The sequence below is a fragment of the Cyanidioschyzon merolae genome, chromosome 10, assembly GCF_000091205.1.
Source record: "Cyanidioschyzon merolae strain 10D DNA, chromosome 10, complete genome".
Classification (NCBI taxonomy): domain Eukaryota; phylum Rhodophyta; class Bangiophyceae; order Cyanidiales; family Cyanidiaceae; genus Cyanidioschyzon; species Cyanidioschyzon merolae.
The window spans coordinates 300671-320962 of NC_010136.1; the positions used below are offsets into that span (position 1 = coordinate 300671).

General features: G+C 56.2%; 5 protein-coding genes and 1 non-coding gene across 6 annotated transcripts, besides 2 other annotated features; 4 read left to right on the top strand and 2 right to left on the bottom strand.

The window, feature by feature from the left end:
* Positions 1 to 2039: 2039 nt before the first annotated feature.
* On the top strand, positions 2040 to 2570 carry CYME_CMJ330C (hypothetical protein, conserved; the record flags this gene model as incomplete). Its single annotated transcript, XM_005534789.1, has 1 exon — positions 2040 to 2570. One exon carries the CDS (start codon positions 2040 to 2042, stop codon positions 2568 to 2570), a length of 531 nt encoding a protein of 176 aa, XP_005534846.1.
* A 908-nt stretch (positions 2571 to 3478) lies between these two features.
* Positions 3479 to 4795, bottom strand: CYME_CMJ331C (hypothetical protein, conserved; the record flags this gene model as incomplete). Its single annotated transcript, XM_005534790.1, has 1 exon — positions 3479 to 4795. One exon carries the CDS (start codon positions 4793 to 4795, stop codon positions 3479 to 3481), a length of 1317 nt encoding a protein of 438 aa, XP_005534847.1.
* A 2412-nt stretch (positions 4796 to 7207) lies between these two features.
* CYME_CMJ105C (similar to chloroplast inner membrane protein Tic22) lies at positions 7208 to 8296 on the top strand (the record flags this gene model as incomplete). The annotated part of the gene is made up of 1 exon (XM_005534791.1): positions 7208 to 8296. The coding sequence occupies one exon, from the start codon at positions 7208 to 7210 to the stop codon at positions 8294 to 8296; it is 1089 nt and encodes a 362-aa protein (XP_005534848.1).
* Positions 8297 to 9129: 833 nt separating this feature from the next.
* Positions 9130 to 9222, top strand: CYME_CMJ326R. Its single transcript is given in 2 exon segments — positions 9130 to 9175; positions 9185 to 9222. It is a non-coding gene; the product is annotated as a tRNA-Leu (tRNA).
* A 2034-nt stretch (positions 9223 to 11256) lies between these two features.
* Positions 11257 to 12840: a sequence feature (possible transcribed region).
* Positions 12841 to 13213: 373 nt separating this feature from the next.
* CYME_CMJ107C (hypothetical protein) lies at positions 13214 to 14191 on the top strand (the record flags this gene model as incomplete). Its single annotated transcript, XM_005534792.1, has 1 exon — positions 13214 to 14191. The coding sequence occupies one exon, from the start codon at positions 13214 to 13216 to the stop codon at positions 14189 to 14191; it is 978 nt and encodes a 325-aa protein (XP_005534849.1).
* Positions 14192 to 15248: 1057 nt separating this feature from the next.
* Positions 15249 to 16544, bottom strand: CYME_CMJ108C (hypothetical protein, conserved; the record flags this gene model as incomplete). The annotated part of the gene is made up of 1 exon (XM_005534793.1): positions 15249 to 16544. The coding sequence occupies one exon, from the start codon at positions 16542 to 16544 to the stop codon at positions 15249 to 15251; it is 1296 nt and encodes a 431-aa protein (XP_005534850.1).
* Positions 16545 to 18902: 2358 nt separating this feature from the next.
* Positions 18903 to 20292: part of a sequence feature (possible transcribed region) that runs on past the window's edge.

Genomic DNA, 20292 nt, shown 5'->3' on the forward strand with positions numbered 1-20292 from the left:
CCGCTGCTGCAGCGCGGACGCTTGATTGATGGAAATCCCGCGGCCGCTGCGTCGACGCAGCGCGGGACTCGATTCGTTCAGCGCTCGCGCGCGCTCGAAGCGCGCGAAGCGCCGATCCCGCCATTCGCTGGTACGGGGGCGTGAAGGCCTCGAAAGGCGTTTTGGAATAATATGGAAGAAACGGACACTAATGTGCACGCTGCACGGCTCCAAACTGGGTACGCAACATAGATCCGCCTGCGGGTGTCATTCAACGGTCAAAAGGGACAGGCATTGGTACCCGAGCGTGCGTGCGGACGCTGCGCCTCGGCGTACGCGGGAGGTACTTCCAGCGCCTGCTCTCGCGTGCCTGTGTCAGATGCATGGAGCGCACTGGCCTGCTCGCTACGCTCCTGCCTTGCGGCTTGTTTCCGAACTCGTTTTCGTTGTATATTCTGGACATTCGAAGTACATCCAAGAGAGTGTGTGAATTCATCGGAGGGTAGGTTCGCGAATATTGGTCGTGTTTTGGGGACCAGGTCCGCAGATGCTGTGCAACCGCAAATCCGTACGGCAGCGAAATAAAGATGATTCGATGCGGCCGCGAACGAGGCGCGGTACACTTTCGTATTTGATGAACCGATGCAAATGCCCGAGACTGCAAGCTCCAGCTTTCCTTGCGTAGAGGATGCTCGAAATACGCATTCTTCACGCGTTCGATTTTGCTGTTTGAAAGCAACTCGTGGGCGTTGCTATTTAGACTCCCGGATGGAGGAGCATGAGTAGTCGACGTTGGCGCACGACGACTTGTTCACAAGTTGATGCCGGATGCTCACTGAAGTTGTCATTTTCAATAATCGATTCCGTTGGAGAGAGAAATCCAACTTGATTTGAGGCCATCGATGAATCTGTATTCGACAGTAGCATGACATCTCTCATGGCATATGCCCCGAGAGGCTCCCGTCTCTTCTGTTTGCGACAAAAAGGGTATTGGAATCGGATGTGAGTTATCGTAGCGATCGCTTCCAGTGGAACGTGTGTTACTGCGTTGCCCGAATCGAGTGCAGACGGATCGAAGGTTCGCGAGGCCTTCTCAAGCGTCGATTTTGCTTCCGGCACTTGTTTCACCACGGATAGTATCGTGCTCCACAAATCCGTCACCGAATGGAACAGCATGGGCCCTTGCGCGTGCAGCAGACAAAGCCCTCGTCGACGGCATCGCCACGAAGAATCACCCGATCTGTGGGGCGTCGCCCCTGGTCCGGAAACGGAGGCGTGCATCGAGGCGAGCCTGCTGTGCCCGTCATGGATATGTACAGCGTGATAGGGAAAACGTTCATGTTTTACTGGGCGGTGCCCAAATGAAGAGATGTTTTGGACGCATGGGAGTCATCGACAGTGGTCAAGTGTCACTGCTGCGAAGCGTGCATCAAGGCTGTATACCTAAAAGATGGAAATGGCTAGCGAAGCATAGATCGCTGCTCCCGCCTGTGCATGGAAATCGTAGACAGCAGCAGGTAGCCGCGACATATCGGGATGCGCACGCTACCGTCATCGTCCTCCGACTGCGAACACCGGAACTGGAGTGACGGGATAGACCTGTGTATTTAAGGCAAATCATGAGGGCAAGGAAGAGGAGGCAGTCGCAGAAACAGCCCATAAATTCGGTTTTGATATTCATCGTACATGAGCAAAGCTTCAGCATGAGTGCACCCGAGTTCGAGAACCTGCTCTATGTTTTCTGACATGGGCGCATGGAATTGCTCGCTGTCTGCATGGTTTACTGGATGCGGTGCCCTGCGTTGTCATCGGTTTTGGCAGACACGACTCTTGAACAAGCGTGCGGACTGGACGCGCTCCTTCCGAGGCGTTCCTGAACAAGTGAGCTTCACAGCTTTCATGACTTGTGGCGTGTCGTCCTCTTGAGGCTTCGCTCGGGGTACTCGTCGAACGCCTTTGCAGCGTGTCCTGCTGCGCGCGCCGGGGTTAGTGTCCGAGGACCAGCTCTCGCACGCGAACACCGAGCGTACGGCCGAACTCTTCTAAGAATCGTTTCAGCCATGGATAACGAAACCTTTTCTGACTTGGACGATGACAGGCCGCTTGATGAAGTTTTGAAAAACTCGACTCGTACCGAGTCTGGGACTCCTCCAAGGAAACCGATTCGGAAGAGTAAGAAGAATCGTTCGGTACCCGCTTCCGCGAGTATCCCGCTGCGACCCGGGAGTCTCAAACAGGATCCCAGCTTGGCTGGCACGGAAGCTCTCGAGCAAGAACCAGCGAGTGTCTCGAAGAACGCTGAGAGCGGCGCAGGCGAAAACGGCGCTTCCGATAAAGCAGTTCGAGCGAGCAACTCGCCGGCAAAGAAGTATGCTCTTCCCGGACAGAGACGAGACCCGCCGCCAGAGAACGACCCTCTGCGCATTTTCTACACCACCATGAGGGAAGAGAAATTGCGAAAGTATGGCCGTTCATCTGTGCTTGCGGATGAATGGCTCATGGTACATGGCTTGCTGGATGAAGAGACGGCCCGCAGCGTTCTCGATGCACGACGCAAGCGCCAGATGGAAGTTTTGCGTCAAACGCCATGAATCCGTAATGGTATGGATGAAGTGGTTTCTCGCATTTTTCACGAGGTGCCAGAGCTGACGCCAGTCGACGTTAACCAACATGAATAGGCACCAGTGGTTACCCAGCAGCACCATCACGTACTAGTCGGCGCTAACCGACATGGATATGCACAAGTCGCTGCCAAGGAGCATCAGGAATCGAATGCATCCCGACTGCGAGTATGCAGACCCGCCGAATAAAGCCTCATTTGAAATCCTCCTCTGCAAAGCAGATCCAATTGCATGCCACTCGGTACTTAGATCAAAGCGGTGGATCTTCAAGGCACGCAGTCAAGAACGCAGGATCATGAATCCCGCTGTCTGCTTTCATGAGCGATCGTATCGAAAGCCTCGGCTCTGTTGAGAGATGCGGCACATTCTGGGATCGGCGTGACGCTGGGTATCGCATCTCGAAAGGACGCTTTCACTGCGTTTTACAATGATACCTCACGCTGACGCCGCTCGCCTTGGCTGTGCTTGTACACCGTGCGTCCTGGTGCCGAGCCAGCCTCCGTACCCACCGCACAGTAAAGTACCAGTTCACGATGCACGTAACCTCTGTGACGAGCGGATGTTGACGGAGCGCGGTCGTTTTCCTGACCGCCTCGCACTTTCAATCGAAGTAAAATATTTATGTGACCGGGGAGAAAACCTATCTCATATATTGAGAGCGCTGTGCGCAGCAGGCGACACGGTGCCAGCGATGCCGCGTCGCTGATTCAGATGCGGCTACGGACTCGCGCATGGCTGGTAAGAGCTCGCCCCAGACACAGGGACCGGTGCTCGCACGTATGGTATCGAACGGGCATCTGGGGTCTCGTTCGCCGCTGCAGTTGTCACTCGCAGCGTCCGCGCTCGTAAGCTCCTTTGGTGTTATGACGGAATGGGATTTAGTGCTTCCCAGATTTCTGAGCGCCGGTAAACCTCGCCCAGAGCGCCCACTGCTGACTACCCCAAAACGTATTTCCCCAGCGCAGCAGGTAGGTGGCTACGCCCTCAACAAAACGAGGCGAATTTCCGAGGATTTTCGGGAAGATGTGGATTTCGATTCCATTCACTAACTGGTAACGAGTACTCGAACTCAGTCCCAAGAACAAACCGTACATGATAGAGGTAAAGAGGACGTTACTCTTGGGGTTCTGCGGAACAAACTCGGGATCCAGCATTTGACGTACCGACAGGAGTACGTTGGTGACGGAAACCCCGATCGCCGCGCAAGCAGTACCCGTAACGAACAACTGCGTGGCTTTGAACAGATAGCATGCAATGCGCTGCTGCAATGTATATGGACGATCTACTTGGAAGATATTCGAAGGCATTCCGTTTGTATAATTGGAGACGATGCGACCAACTGACCCAAAAGGACTTGAAGTTGCCATGGCGGGATTCAGTTTCACCGAAGGTGCCGGGAAGTAGACAAGCGCAAAGTCTGCCAGCAGTGCCATGAGCACGTTCGCAAAGACAAAGTCGAGTTCATCGAAGAAGCGATCCCGACGTACCTCGTACTCGGCACTTAGTTTCCCGCAAAGGCCTAGACCTTCTTCTATCAAAATTTTGGTGAGGAAGAGGTTATCTGCGAGGAATCGCTCACGCATCCCGCGCGATGTTCGGTTCATCAGGAAACGCGACACCGGATTGGATGCGGCGTAGATGTAGTTCTTAATCACAGCAGCCGAGATGATGCCCTTCTGGAACGCTTCACGGACATCATTTGGGATGTCGTTCCAGGTAAAGGAACGCGACTCCATGAACCGAGTCAAGTCACCTGCAGCGCTCAGCGGACGCGATGGTTCGAAGCTGCCCTCGTCGCCGCCGCCGCCGCCGCCACCACCACCACCACCACCGCCACCGCCACCGCCACCGCTCTTGCCTCCGGTGCCGCCAAAGTCGCTCCCCTCGTAACGAGGCTCGCTGGGTGTTCCGGGTGCTCCAGCGCGCGCCTCATAGCCGGTTTCGTCCTCTAGTGACTGGCCCCCGTTTACTGGCACGGTATTCAAGTCCGTAATTCGTGCGTGTGCAGTGCCTCCAGCATCGACTGATAATACTAAACTTCGTAGCGGGCGCCGCGCTGGCACTCCCACGGACCTGTGTGCACGGACGGGCACTCTTGGTGGCGATCGCAATGACGTCGCGCCCCGGCGGAGCGCTCGCCGGCAACCCGTCCAGACATTCGTGCAACCCCACGAAGAAGATACCACAAAAGCCATGATGCCGCGGGTGCAAGGTTGAATTATTCGAGTTTCGTCCAGCGGGCTGCCGACTTCGTCGCCGGTCCTCTCGAACAGCACTAAAAATGACGTTCGATGATGGGCGCGGAGCGTATCGGCCGATCGCCGGCCGCGGCGAACGCCGTCCAACTGGTACACCGCGCTGCATACGTGGCGTAATGCCGGCGGCGAGCGGCGCGTTGTAGGCAGGATTGTTTTTCCCTGACAAACCGATTACTTAGGCCAGCGTTTTCCGATTGGACGCCTCCTCTGTCTTTTTCTTCAGCTCACGGTGAAGCATCCGTCAAACCCATCGCTTCCGAGTTCCATCACCCATATTTCTTCTCGGACATACCGGTCGTTTCTCATGTTCTATCGTGTGTGCCTAGTACCTGCGGTTCTGTATCCGCCTTTGGACCTTAATAGCTGGGGCAGATAGCTCATAGAGACACAAAGGCTTTTCTATACCACAAAGGACGTCGGTTCGAGGCGTGCTTCATCCGACCTAGAATCGGGTCTCGTCGTCAGTTTGTGCCTGGACAGTCTGCAGATGCAGGTTTGCCTTTACTGTACGACACGTTAGAGACACATTTGGCTGTTAGGATATATCCTGGGAGCCGGCCCGTTCCCTCGTGATCTTTCATGAAATGCATTGTCGTTTCGCGACACGGGCTCGTGTTTGGCATGTGCGAGTGGGTAGGCCCAGAAAGCGCACCGGGCCGGTGTGCGCATCCGATTCAATGGACAGCGCGCACCAGTGCGATGAGGGCGCGCGACCGTCTGGCGAGGCGTGCAGATCCCGCTTCCGACACCCGGTATCGCATTGAAACTGCGAGCACTGCGCTGTCGATACTTGATGGAGGCACTTTATTCGGTACGAGCTCACACAAGGGTGTGCGTTTCACATTCGATTGGCGGGGTGCGCTTCATTGGCGAGTCGAATGCAGCCCGAGCGCGGTGAAAATGGTCTCACTGCTCGGGGGACGTTCTATGAGCAGAAACGCGATGCTTCGAATAGCAGCTGCCGGACTGGTGTTCTGCTGGTGAATTGCGCCAGCAATTTGGGAACCTCGAGATCAGTACAACAGCAGGTGTGATGCTGAGCAGGTGCGCCTCACTTGCCTCTGCGATATCTACGGACGAAGGATGCATGGTTTCATGATCGGCATGCCGCCGAGCTGGCATCGTTCGGTCGGTTCGAGGCAACATGCTAGGCGTTCTGGCGCCCCGCATCGAATCCTGCTGTGCAATGCCGGCCTGCTTTCTTTGAGCTGCATGTTTAACTTCCGTCTCAGAAGCGAAGATTGCGCCGATTACGCGAGATCGATATGCAATGAGAGTACCTGGAAACGCGTCCCGTGCGAAACGCTGTCGAGCATGGCAGCGGCTTCCATGTACCAGATCAGCGCTTTCCGGTCCATGAACATAGAGGGAACCTTTTTTTCCTGGTATGCCGAACTCGCCAGTGCGGGCGTTCGGCCGGCGCCCTGCTGTTCGTTCGTTTACCGTATCCGCGAGCGCCAAGCCTCGCTTGCACCGATGCCTCGGACCGGAGTGTTCTGTGCATGCTGCCAAATTGTAGAAACGCCGAATTCATCTTTGAAACAACGGCCTCTGTCCTTTGCGGTTCGAGTATGTCTGCAGAGGCATGTATCTGCCTAGGATACATGTGCTCTTCCTCGCGAGCGCGCTACCAACCACCCGCCCCGAAAAACATCGACTCAAGACACCTGCGCGTGATTGTTTGCTGCGGCATTTTGCTTCCACGGCAGAGCAGGTCATCCGTTGCATAAAGATATTCGCGGGTCATTTATGCATGACTAGAGCGCGGCAACCTTTGACTCGGTCATTACCAGACAGCACAGACGCAGGCCGTTCAGATGTGTGCAGCCGCTCAGCGCTCCCAAATCGATTACCCTAAACGGATTCTACCAACTGCTCGAGTACTCCCAGGTATCGACGTACAACCTGCTGTTCCTGTGCAAACCTATGGGTACGCCAACAGCTCGAGAAAGGTCTCCCCATGGGGTGTCAAGGCCGGAACGAATGCGCCACGCGAGGCATTGCTTTGCACGCACGCACGCACGCACGCACGCACGCACGCACCGGCACGCAAGGATGCGCGGACAGCGCGCCGCCATTGCCGCCGGATCGCCCGCGCCTTCGCGCAGCGCGCCGCCGGCCCGCGCGATGGCAGCCACCGCAGCGGCCGCTTGTAGTCGGACGCAGCTCTAGCTACACGCGCTACCACTGTGCCATCGGACGAGCGACTTGTCTTGTGCGCGCCTGTGTAGAGTACACGCGCTGTTTAGGAGTCTAAAGGTACGTTTGTGTCACCTTGCAAGGGTCCCAGTAGACTTGGTCTTTGAGGAAGAAAAGCGCAGTTGACGCTGACTCAAAACCAGGACTCTGATGTCAGCGTTTGCTGTGCCTGCGGCGCACCCTGCGAGGAGGCAGCGCCCGGCGCTAGGACTTGATCGGCCGCTCGTTCCGCGATGGAGTTCGAAACGGCAGGTGCTTTTTCATCGGGGTCGGCCACTCGTGACCTTTCGGAAACATTTACTAAGTGCGACAGAGAGAGTGTGTCTTAGTGAACAGAGGACGCCTGGCGTTGTCGGGCAACCGGCGCCCGAGACTTCCTGGATGCAACGTGCCGCACGGGCGCTCTTGCTAGGTCTGGCGACGGTTAACATATGGACGCCACTTCTGCGTGGATTCAGCCTCGGTGCCGGGCTGCAGGTACTGCTGGGAGCGCCAGCAGTGAGCGCGGCGAAAACACCGCATGCACGCTACTCGCGCAAAACGCTGAGCGAGAAACTCGCGCAGGTGCCAGTCTTCGCGGTGACGAATGAGTCTGGGCAACCCTTTTTAGCTGCAATGGAACGTGGACTGCAAGTGGGACTTATTTTCTTCGACCCAGATGATGCGATAAAAATGCTCGAGGACCTGAAACGGAGCTCCGGCAAAGAGGCAGAGGATGCACGTATTTTCATTATGGGTCTGGATCGTGCCTTCGAAATGGTGAAGAGCAAACCGCAGCCGAGCGGGCTTCGCGGACCCCGTGGCGATGAGCTGAAAATGGTCTTCCGTTTCTACCCCAATCAACAACAGCTCGAGTATGCGCGAACTGTGGCGAAGAAGACAAAACAACCCACTGTACGGGGCGTGCCGTGCTTCGTGGCAAAAGGTCTAACGCTCCGGAAAGGGAAAGAATTCGTGATTCCCATTTTTCTGGACAAAAGGGATCTCGATGAGGCATGGAATCGACTGCGTCAGGAGCTTGCAGAGCTTCCCAAGCAGCCAGAGATAGAGGTAGGCGACCTCATCGAGGTGATCCTGCGCTTAGAGGAGGCTGCGAAGAATCCTAAGAGTCTGAATGAGACGGAATTACAGGATCTGCGACGAGTGGCGTTCTTTCCCTCGTCAAAAAGTGTCGAATTCATGAAGAGGGAGTCCGCGAAGCAATTCAAGGGCACTGCTCGAATGCATTCGAGGCCATAAACTTCGGTTCTATATCAAGCATCTGTTTAGGGTTCCTGGTGTTCGGACGAACTGCCGATGTACGGCGTTTCGTTTCAGGCACGTACGCTAGGCATCCGAGCACGGATACCGGATGCCGTCGGGACGATCGCTGACGCCGTGGTCGTGCGGGGCTGGCCGAGTCGCAGACGCTCCGAGCCGCCGTCTCGAATATCGCATGGCGGATGCGTCGCTTGCGATCGCAGCTGCGGCTTGCGTCCCTGCGCATCTGCACCACCGTGGAGCGTTCAGCAACATGGACGCCACATGATGCGCTTCCGGCGTCGAGAGTGCGAGCTGCACTCATGCCGAGCCCCAGAATTCCACTCAGTTCCCTATGGGGACTTTGGTGCGCACGAGCGAGCACCCTGCGAGTACCATTTCCAGCGGGCGCGCATGTTCGCAGCGGGTGCGGTGCTGCCGTCTTGGCCCCCAACCCGTGCAGCGCTGCGCTGTATGGGGCGTGGTAGGCACGCACAGCAGGCTCGGTGCTCGGAGGATCGCTTGAACGAACCGTTATCCCCAAATGGGCAAGTCGAGGTCATGGCTGGTTGTACCTGGAGTCATGGGGCGACATCACGGATTCATTCCTCGATACTGGTAAAAATCGCGCACCCGGTGATCCCTGGTCAGGTTCGAAATGATGGCGCCCCATGTGAAAAAACAGGCACGGCACGGCACGGCACGGCACGGCAAAGGCGCCAGCAACGCTGGCCGCGCATCAGGCTGGCGAATCGCCATCGCATTGCACGGATCGGCGCCGCTTCACCAACCACTTTATATATTGCTCATCGCGATACCATTACATCTGAGCATCGTCATATGCGTAAGCATGCGCAGGTTCGAATCCTGCCGTCTGCATCTCCTATCGCAGACGTGGCCGAGCGGTCCAAGGCGTGACGTTCAGGTGAGCTTTTTTTCTCGTCAGTTGTTCAATGCACCGGTTCATAGTTAATGAATTGCGCTTGTGAGTTACTCGCGCTTTCTACGGTTTTTATTATCGGTTTTGCGGCGTAGAATCTCATCAAGCGACACAAAACTCCAAGCAGAGGCGTCGTACCGAGGATAGCGACGACGCGACTCCTGGTGCGGGTTCAGGGGCGAACCTGCTGCGCGCGCCATGACGAGTCCCGATCCAGCCTGGCACTGGTCAGGGAAACGTCCTACGGGGAGCGTGCTGGTAGTCCCGAACGCGCTTGCGGCCGCCTATGTTCCCCAGATGGTCTGCGATCTGCTCATAGAGAACCTCGCACTGCCGCACTTGGGCTCCGTCCAAGTGCCCCAGGTGCTTCCGTTTGCGGGTCGCGGGAGGTATAGCCACACTGATTTTCACTTTCTGAGCCCTGTCGATATGTATGCGTGCCAGGATCTGGCTGTCGTGCAGCATAGGTCTCCGATCGCACGAGGGCGCTCACGAGAACACGCGTTCCTCCTGTGGAACACCTTCGGCAGATATAGTCGACTTGTGCTGGTTCTGAACAGCATCAGTGCCGTTGCACGTGAATCAGATCGTGCCCTTAGCGCGCCGCTCGGAAGCGTTTGGTATCTGGCCAATGCACCAGGGCGTGCTTGGGTGGAAGCGCATGCTCCCGAATGGATCGCGCTCAACGAAACGGATGTGCTACCAGCGTATTGGCCTCTAGCTCGAGCGAGAGGCTGGATTGCAGCGCTGTTTGAGGCCGCCGCCGCCACGGTTCCTCTCGTCGTCCCGCACGTGTTCGTGCACGCCGGAGATAACCGTCATGTGGCGGCTAGGCTCGTGGAATCGCTCGCTCGCTGCATGTCTTGGTCATTGGAGGAATGCAAGGAACCGCCGAGCTGGGCGATCGGTTTCGATGCGAACGGTAACGGAACCTAGCAACCTGACTGCGAGCTACTTGGCACTCGTATATGCTGGTAGAGATGCATTTGCAGGGACCAATGCCGGCTTCAGATACCGGGGGAATCAGGTGCCTCCAGGCACGCTATAGCGCCCCCGGATGAACTCTGTCGATGCTTTGGATTGGACGTTTCCGGAAGCGGGACCCGCACCCCGGCCGAGCAGGCCATAGAGGTGACTCGCGTCTGCACACGGCGACAGGTAGCCTTGTATTGAGAAATGTAGTGTTTATCGGAACAGGTCTACTGCCTCAAATGCTGCCAGTTTACTGGTATTGTTCTGGGCAGTTTCCTGGTGAAACAACCGCCAGGCATGACGTGAGCGGAGCGCCCATCGCTTCTGCTGGTAAACGCGTGACTTGGTTGATCGTAATGCCCGATGCGACGACAAGTGGTGGCTAGGCGAAGATTTCGGAAGCGACAGCAGCTCGCTCGCAACTCGCCACGATATCGAGCCACGGACAACGCGGCGCCTGCTGGCAGCGCTTTGTGATACGCCAGATCATTCGCACTCGGAATGCGCTCGAAAAGTGCTGGCCTCACGGAACGATTCTTCCTGTGCACACGTGCATTTGCTTGATGCGACTCCGTTGCTGGAATGGCGGCTTGATGAGCGATTCCAAGGAAAACTGTGTATGTGACCGGAGGGCGCGCACGCTGGCAAACACGTCCCGGTGCCGTGAGAAGGGCAGCGAGCGCATGACATGAACGCCGCGGCTCTACACGGAACCTGTTAGGTGCTTCTGTCTGGTAGCTTGGAAATGTAGACGATGCTAAAGAGCGGCTCCACGTTGGCGTACGGCTGACTGCGATGTATCTCGATGAGGCGTTCCTGGTAGGGGTACTTTCAAGAATGGTGGTTTCTATCTCGATCATTGTACCCAGCGGTTCCCCGCTGTCGTATCGCTAAAGTCGATGCAGCTGTCGGAAGCCTCTCTGGGGTATTTACTTTCGAGAATAGCGGATTTCTAGGCGGGCAAAACTTCGTATTGCGAGATGGCTCTCCGAATGGCGCGGCTGCATGTAGTTCACCAGGGCACCTCTGCGACACCGGGACCACACATCTCGCGGTTTATCTTCGAAGAGGCTCGGCGTTTCTAAATGCAGCATCTGCATCGCCGCAAGATGGGTCTCTCTTCCGCTGGCCACACGTGCCGCCTGGATATCCATGACAAGGATGCGATCTGCGTCTAGATCTGAGCCTTAGAGCGTTCGGCCTGCACGCGATCTTGGTCAGTGTCCTTCATGGCGCTGTTGTGTGCAACAGCGCTGCGGAAATGGACTCGTGCGAGACTAAAATGGAACAGGTCCTCTAAATCGGACATATACAATAAAGTTGGGGTTTTCTTCCCATTATGATGAATAACAGGTTTTGCGGGCTTGTTCAGTGACGAGTTCATCCCGTCGTCTCTATCTCTCGCTCTCATTTATGGCTCTAAATACGCCTGGCCGTCCGGTACCTCTAGCTCCGCTGTCACCAGTCGTTGGATGTTGATGGCAGCGTCCAAGGCCCGTTTTCGCTGGTCCAGGACTTTTTCAACGTATTTCATGCACAAGTGGTTCTTGCGAGCTCCGCCTTGCTGTCCATTGTCATCTTCGTCGTATGCAGACTCAATGCGTCCTTCGCAGCGGTGACACTCGACTATGGTCGATGATTCGCATGTGTCCACCCGGGATCCTCGCTAGAGCGCCGTCCTGTTGCGCGTGAACGTTTTCTCCATCAACCTGTACGTGCCCGTGACGGACGTAGAGGACTCTGTTCGATGCACCCCTCCGTTTCCGCGTCAGGAGCAGTACCCGGCGATCACGGGCTTCTCCTGGACGATGCCCTTAGCGATTATTCTACCAGCTGCATACGCAAGCGCACGCTGTTCCGTTCCATAGAGTATTTGTGGAACGCAATGTTGCCCATCATGAAACAAGTAACGGACGGGAAATCCCGGCTGGAGAACAAATCGAGAAACTTCGAGCCCTCTACGCTCCCTCCGCCCAAGCAGTAACGCGCTTTCCACTGGAAATGTTCGCCGCAATGACCAAATTCCCAGCCCAGGACTCTTTTCCGAACAAGCAGAACAACCAACAGCCTCTGGGACTATATGACGTGAATTGCACTAAGCTGCTGGGGAACGCGCTTTCGTCGATATTCACAGAGAAACAAGCACCTGTATTTCGATAGGAGTTGATTCTCTCGCGTCGGAATATCAGTGTACTTTCGGTATCATCTTCTGAGCGATTTTTCCAGAATACATCGCGTTTTTCCTCGTCAATCAAGCGACGCGCATCGCTGGCTCTCTAAGCGTTGCCTTGAAACACGCAAGCACCGCAGTTGCTTCGACTCGTGTCCGTTTGCACGCTATCCACACATCAACTACTTTACCAATCCCTGTCCGATTGCGTCATAAATCGCCTTGATTTCAAGGACGTCACGAATTCCAGCAACAAAGCGCCCGGTGATCCACTTTGTGACCTCGACCCTGAGTATGCCCAGCCTTTACGAGTGCATCCGTGTGTGCACTGTTTTCCGTACTTCGACGAACTACGCTGCACGCCTAGGCAAACGTTGTAAACCAATCACAACACCGGAGTACAGTAAGCGGCCCAGTGTTCCACGAGAACCAGACACACACACACACACTGAGATCGACGCTCGACCACGGCAGCCGCAGGCACCCGCCCGTCGAGCAGTTCCGTTCAGAGGAGAGGAAAGCGCGCGCGTGATGTCCATTTTGGGATGCCATCAACTGTGGCGCGCCAATCGTCTGTTGTTGCGGGTGCGCGAGTCCCAGCGCCGACGGCCTGCGCGCGCCCCCTCGGTGGTACATTGCGCGCAGGTCGCTGGACGGCGGCGACGCTGCCACCCGCGTACCGATCCTGAGCGATGCAGCGGCCGGTGCGCTGGGGCGCGGGCTGGTGCCGATAGCGTCCCCAGCGAGATAAACAGGCGCAGTGCCCCGGAACCGAGGGACAAGTCCGCAGCAGACGAGAGAGAGCGCTCGTTGGTGCTCCTCAGAGCGCCATGGTATGAGTGGGCGGGTTCGAAGGCACAGCTTGGTGGTGGGCGAGCGCGGACCGGAGGGAATCGATGCAGCTACCAGCGCTTCTGAGGGCAACACATCTGCAACCTTGCACGGTTCGGCGGCAACCGAAGAGAACGACGCTTTAGCTCTAAAGTGCATTGAGGTGCTTCTTGCGCGCGAGCACCTGTTTACGTATCCTGCTGACTATGAGCCGCCTCTGGTAGACTCGGAGCAGTACCGTAGACGCTGTTTGCAGGTTCAGCGCTCGGTCAGTTTCGTGCGGCGTTTGCGCATTTCGGAGGAAGTGGCGGGCCTTTCGGTTGCATTCTACGACCGCATACATAGTGAGGTGCTCCCAGCAACTTTGGAAACCAGTATCACCGACGAGGTATGGGGAGCAGCGTCGCTTGCGCTCGCTTGCGAGGCCCGCGAGCTACCGGCCGCGCTCGTCGTTATTCTGCTCGCTGGCGACGATCGAGCGAAATCGCTTCGTATCTGGGAAGCAAAGCAGCGCCTACGAGCGCATCTAAACTGGCGTATTGAAATGGTCACGCCATACCAGTACATTCGAGCCATTCCGAGAGCTCCCACGCACGTGCGAATACTCGCGAGTGGTATCGTGACCCTAGCGTTGACGGATGTGCAGCTCATCAGACAGCTTCCGTCGCGCATTGCCGCAGCGGCTGTTGCAGTAGCTTTTATCATCTTCGACGAATTGCATGAAGCGGTTGAGCGAAGCATGGAGGAGCAGCTGCGTGTGCATGCGCTCGAACGCTTCACGCCATTGAGGACGAGCCCGCGCTCGCCTGGCCAGCGCGAGACGGTCGCCACGACGCCCGCCGGGTCGTGTCCCCTGATGAATCCCCAGACGCTTGACCTGGAGCTCATGCGTAGACTTTTGCGCATATTTTTCTTCAGTGAGGCTCCGGACATTGCGGGTGGAGTTTTCTCACTCAGTTCTTTGTCAGAGACCAGTACATGAACCGCTGGTACTTGTCTGAGATCGTAGCTCGGGAAGGATTCTCCATTGCCAACATGGCGAATAGCCATAAAAGTGCTCTAGGATGTTGTGGAAATCACGTAAGAAGCACCAGATTCCCGACTGATGCGCACATAGACGCGGAAGCGTACATGGGCTGTCTTGTCTGTCCCTCGAGCGGGAACCTTCGCCGCAGCGCCCTGCGGGATTCGTCGGTTGCGTCGCCTGGATGCGCAGCGAGAACATGGCTCATGGGCGGGCGCGCTGCTCACATCAAAAGTAGAACGGTTTGAATGCAGGTGCATTTCATTGAAGCTGCAGCCGGATCGGCATTTCGGCAACGGAGGACGCCAGGATCGAGTCCGCTGCGCACCAGCTCCAGCGGCTGCCGCACCCCTTGTTCACTGATGTGCATCACGCGGATTGCCTGCTACGGACTGTGCGCTTCGATACCCGAATTCGAGGTCATTTCATTCAGCGACAGACAGGAAGTTCGACCAGGTGACCCGGGATCGGCTTCGACCTTGAGCGATGGGCAGAGCTCGACTGCATTGCTGGCGCTGCGATGTCGTCGGCGGGTGCAAAGTCGGTCCTCGTGCCACTCGAGCTGAGCAGTCGGATCGTCGCAGGCGACGTCTGCGTCGAACGCCGCGAAACAAAAGCGACGGGTTCGTCTCCCCTGGGCAGTGCCAGGTTCCCGGTCCTCGAAGCGCTCTCAGAAGCGTCTGTGCGCGGACGATATACGCGGCGCACGGTCGTCGGCGGAGCGTATCATGCGCAGCGGTGACTGCGCTCACGCTTCAAGAGTGCTCCGGTTGCGAGCGCTCGAGCCCGTACCATGAACACTTTAACGACAGACAGCGGCTTGGCACCGGTTGCGGTACGCAACGTCGGCAGCGGATGTCGAGCGTCCGACTCCAGTCGGTCAGGATTCGAATGCCAGCCGCCAACCCGTGAAACTGGCATCGCCCTTTCGCAAAGTCCAGGATTCACTTCACTGTTTTTACGATAGCGACGGAATATGGGCAAGAGAGTCGAATGGCGACAGAGCGCTCTACATCTAGCCCGCTAGCGGTGGATAGGAGTGCTGAACAACGCCCAGCAATGCCTCGCCATTGTAGTGCAGAACGTTTTGACTGTAAGCGCATGGTGGGATGAAAATGATCCGACGCTCCTCGTCAAGCGCAAGACCAGCTCGATGTCGCTGTATCAGGTATTCGATAAAGTTCTGGTATCCGTCCCTATCCTCCTCGCGTTCCGGTTCGAAGTAGAACACTGCTGCATCAGGAAGCACGAACTCATTCAGATGGTTGAGGTTGAAACGCCGCTCGACGACGACGACTGGCGGGATGCTCTCCTCGTCGGTGAGGGGTCCCCCGATTTGGTGCGCAACCAAGCGACACACGAATCGACCAGTCTTCTGGAGCCGGCACGTCCACTTGGGTACGTATCGCACAATCGGATACATGAAACGCCATCGACTGTCCTCGGAGACCAGGGGCTCTCGATTGGACGCCTGCGCTTCTTGGCTCAGGTGATAGTCCAACAAGAGTCGCCAAAGATATGCGTCGGTTTCGAGTGCTCGCCAATTCTCCAAGCACAGTTTTCGCCACAAATTTTCGTCCGAAGCAAATTTGCACCATTTTTTGCATACGCCCCGCACGCGCCCTAGTTGAGGACCATTCATGTAGGTGAAGATTCGACGCAAAGTATCATCTGGTAGATCGGATATAGTCGTCGGTCTATTTCCGAGAACATACGACTTGGTCTCACGGGACGCCTTTTGGTACCTGCTCGACGCTGCCGCGCTTGACGACAGCGCGCTCAACGACAAGGGTGCGCGAACTAGGGTTACGCGCGCGGAGCCCCGCGAAGCCTCCTCGGCGCCGTCGGCTTCTGGCACTGCTGAACCACTCCCCAAGCCGCTGCTACCTTCCTCAACCATAAAGTCTTCCGCGGCGTCCATGGCTTCGATTTCAAGGTGTGCAGCGGAGGCAGCGGCAGGTGAGAGCATCCCGTTGCCGGACGCGCTTCCCGCGCTTGCAAACCAAAGCGGCTCCCGCAGGTTGTTACCGCCCGTCCAGCTATCCTGCACGCTAGCGGCCTGCGTCTGTATCAAAAACGTTCTTAGAAAGTCGCGTATGAAGGATGCTGAACCGTCCATGAGCGCAGGCTTCGTCTCTACGTAGAGGATCAACTGGCGGAGCACTTTGAGCAAGTAAGGAACCGAGTCGGGTCTTTCGAGGGCACTTTCCGCGCCCTCAAAAGCGTTCTGGTTACCCTCAATATCCCTTTCTTCTTTAGCACAAAGGCTGAGCGGCTTCTTCACAGAGTCCGTCACGCAAGCAGGTTTCATGCTTTCAAACAGGACTTGGTTCAAAGCGTGTTCGCGAACGTTCGCACACGAACGGTTACCTGCTGCCCTGGTACGCTGCAATCGCGTGCACGAGCGTCGCGGCCGCGAATTGCGTTCCGCAGGCAGGCGCCATCTCGAGGCGCAATCCTCGATCCACAAGCGACATCCTGGGCAAGTAACGGTGAACGAAAAACATGGATCTTTACATTCGATGCACGCTTTGGAGTCGTGATTAGAAGTAATACCTCGATAGTTGAAGTAGACGAATGGGGTGTTTAGGATTTGTAAGGAGGTTTAGGAATGTCGGTCGTCTATATGGAGTTGCCGCTTCGATTCCTTGCCGCTGCGTGTCGAGGCGTCATCGGATGCAAGATGATTTGCGACGATTTTGGACAAGCGCTTACAAGACAAGTACCCGGATGATCCAGCTTCTATGTACGGCGCCTCCGTGCTTCCCTTGTTGCTCTTGGTGTCGCATGAGCGAATCACGCTTTATTTGATGGATCGATCTTTCTCTTTTGACGCGAATCGAGGACGTAGCGCTTCGCGCCACAGGATTGAAGAGGGAAAACTCCGTGTCTTTTGGACGACATGATCATAAACTCGTGCCGAAAGTTCACTGAATGTTTCATGTGGACGAAGAAACGATTGCGTGCGAAAAGCATGTGGCTCTCTCTTTGCTGGCGTCGACAAAACGGCAATTCCTTGAGCAGAATCGTGGAATTCACGGGACAGGCCCCTCTCCGAATACCGTCTCATCTGTTGCATGGAAAACGGCCTTGGACTCGGAATTCAGTGACCAAAATGATCGCTTCTGGTAGAGCGTGCGTTACCGCTTAGGGGAAAGGGAGTATAGAGGGACCGAAATTTCTCGACTTGGTCTCCGTACTGGATTTCCCGTCCGTTACTTGTTTCATGATGGGCAACATTGCGTTCCACAAGTACTCTATGGAATGGAACAGCGTGCGCTTGCGTATACAGCTGGTAGAATACTCGCTAAGGGTATCGCCCAGCAGAAGCCCGTGATCGCCGGGTACTGCTCCTGACGCGGAAACGGAGGGGTGCATCGAACAGAGTCCTCTACGTCCGTCACGGGCACGTACAGGTTGATGGAGAAAACGTTCACGCGCAACAGGACGGCGCTCTAGCGAGGATCTCGGGTGCACGTGTGGAAATCAGTGACCAACGTCGAGTGTCACCGTTGCGAAAGACGCGCAGAGTCTGAATGCAAAGAAAATGACCACGGCAAGCGAAGCATCGATTGCAACTTCGATCTGTGTTTAGATGGCGTAGAAAACGGCCGGGAGCGGGGCAACCCGGAAATCAACGCTGTCATCAACATCCTTCAATAACGGACAACGGTACTGGAGCGACACGAGAGACCAGCGCTTTCAAAGCCTGGGACGAGGAAGCTGTCCCAGGAAACGCCCTCAAGGGCCACGATTGCTAACACTGACTCAAACTTTGGCTTGTACGCGCGTGTTCGCAGCGTGCACCCAATCCATTTTTAGCATTCAACGAGCGTATCGTACACCAGGAAGGGTATGCATGGGTTTATTTTTTTTCATAACGGCCGTATCTATCACACTGACCGTGACCGTCGCCGGGAAAATGTGTTCTGAGCTCGATTCCTTTCGGTAACGTAGGCATCATCGGCAATTCGGAATTAGCATTCAACGAGCGTATCATACACCAGGAAGGGTATGCATGGGTTCATTTTTGTCAGAACGGCCGTATCTATCACACTGACCGTGACCGTCGCCGGGAAAATGCGTTCTGAGCTCGATTCCTTTCGGTAACGTAGGCATCATCGGCAATTCGGAATTAGCATTCAACGAGCGTATCATACACCAGGAAGGGTATGCATGGGTTCATTTTTGTCAGAACGGCCGTATCTATCACACTGACCGTGACCGTCGCCGGGAAAATGCGTTCTGAGCTCGATTCCTTTCGGTAACGTAGGCATCATCGGCCATTCGGAATTAGCATTCAACGAGCGTATCGTACACCAGGAAGGGTATGCATGGGTTCATTTTTTTCAGAACGGCCGTATCTATCACATTGACCGTGACCGTCGCCGGGAAAATGCGTTCTGGGCTCGAGTGCATTGGGTAACGTACGCACCATTGGCAATTCGGAACGCTCAGCTGAGAGATCCTTTCGTGAAGCACAAATACACCGTATTCCCGGGGATGCGTTTGCCCTGCAGGACGAGCGGATATGTGCTTACTTCAGAAAAACCGGCGGTGTGGCTTCCGCAGTGTGTGCGCGTGTGTGGCTGCAGCTCTTACGACAGCCGAACGGAAGCACGGCGCGCGCTCCCGTGTGCAGGCGCGAATCAAGCCCAGTGCACATAGCTCAGACGCAGGTACTTGTCAGTATGGCCCTGGGCTCAAGGTCACTGTTTAGCAGAGGTCACGGCAGCTTACGCAACGGACGCCAGCTTTGGCGAGTGCGCCGGGCACCAACCATTGCTCTACATCCAAGTGCGTATACTCTGTTCTATGGAATAGTGGACGACAATGATCGTTCACCATTTACGCAGTAGAGGCTTTCGCTGTGCGTATATGGGGCACGCTGGACTTGCTGGATCGCTGAACCGTACCCATACCAGTGCCGTGGTCCATGCGAGAATCCCCTGCCCTGTGACTTTACCACAGATTTTTTTCATCGAAAGTCGCTAGCGTTTCAGCACAGTGCATGTACCGAGTCCTCAACGAGGATCTCGAACGTTCGCTCGATACAAAGCCGTTCGACGCCCCGCATGCACGAGATATCTCCATATGTTGAGCGGGGCGTTCGAGTCTCGGCGCCGAAAGTACGTGTACGCCAAACTGTTGCTGGCGGAATCACAACGTCGCAAGCAACGCCCTTGTGATTGCCCCAGTATCTGGGGTTGCGTCAGCGAACCGAGCACCATACAGTGCATCCGGCTCTGTGCAACGCTCTTGTTCTCTATCTTGCTCAGCGTGCGCCTGCGCTCATGATACCTGTATGTAGTCTTGGAGGCCCGTCGATGCGCATCGCAGCAGCTCAATGCCTGGACCCGGTCGAGGCTCCATACAAGGATCGGAGGCAGCGCCTTTCCGCACGAGCGTACGTCCAGCAGCGTGGGCTACCGTCGAGCGACTCGCTGACCAGTGATTTGCGTATCTGACTCATCGGAGAAGAGGGATGGTGCACGCTTCTCGCATCGGTGCAAGTGAGGCCGTCGGCGACCCCAGCACCGGCTCATGTGCGTTTGCCAAAGCGTATCCGCGTGAGTCGTTCGTGGCGGCCCGTATACGTTGCGCGTGAAGCGTAGAAAGCACACGTCGCTGCTCGATACGGTGCATAGCGCATCGAGACGAGCCCAGACGCTGTCTTTCGACTTGTCGGTATGCCTGCTGGCGTCATTGGTGCCCGGATCCCGACAATACCGCGCCCTGGAAGAGCTGAGCAGCTTCATCCGCTCTCCGTTCATGTCTCTCGCGCCGTCGTCCTGTTTAGAGGTACGGCAACCGCGGTGACGCCTTTCAAACTGGAATCCACGCTCTCCACAACCTCGCTCCCTCTGCTTGCCTTGAACGGTCGCAAGAGCGAGCCTGGTATCTCGAAACAGGTCTAGGTTTTACAACGTGCGTTCAGCTGGGTATGCCGTCGCTCTCCGTGGACCCTGTGAAACTCGAGTCCATCTCCTCGCTACAGACGAGAAACCAGGAACGCGATGCACCAGTGTCCTCGCGAAGCTCCTGAAGCGCTGCCTACT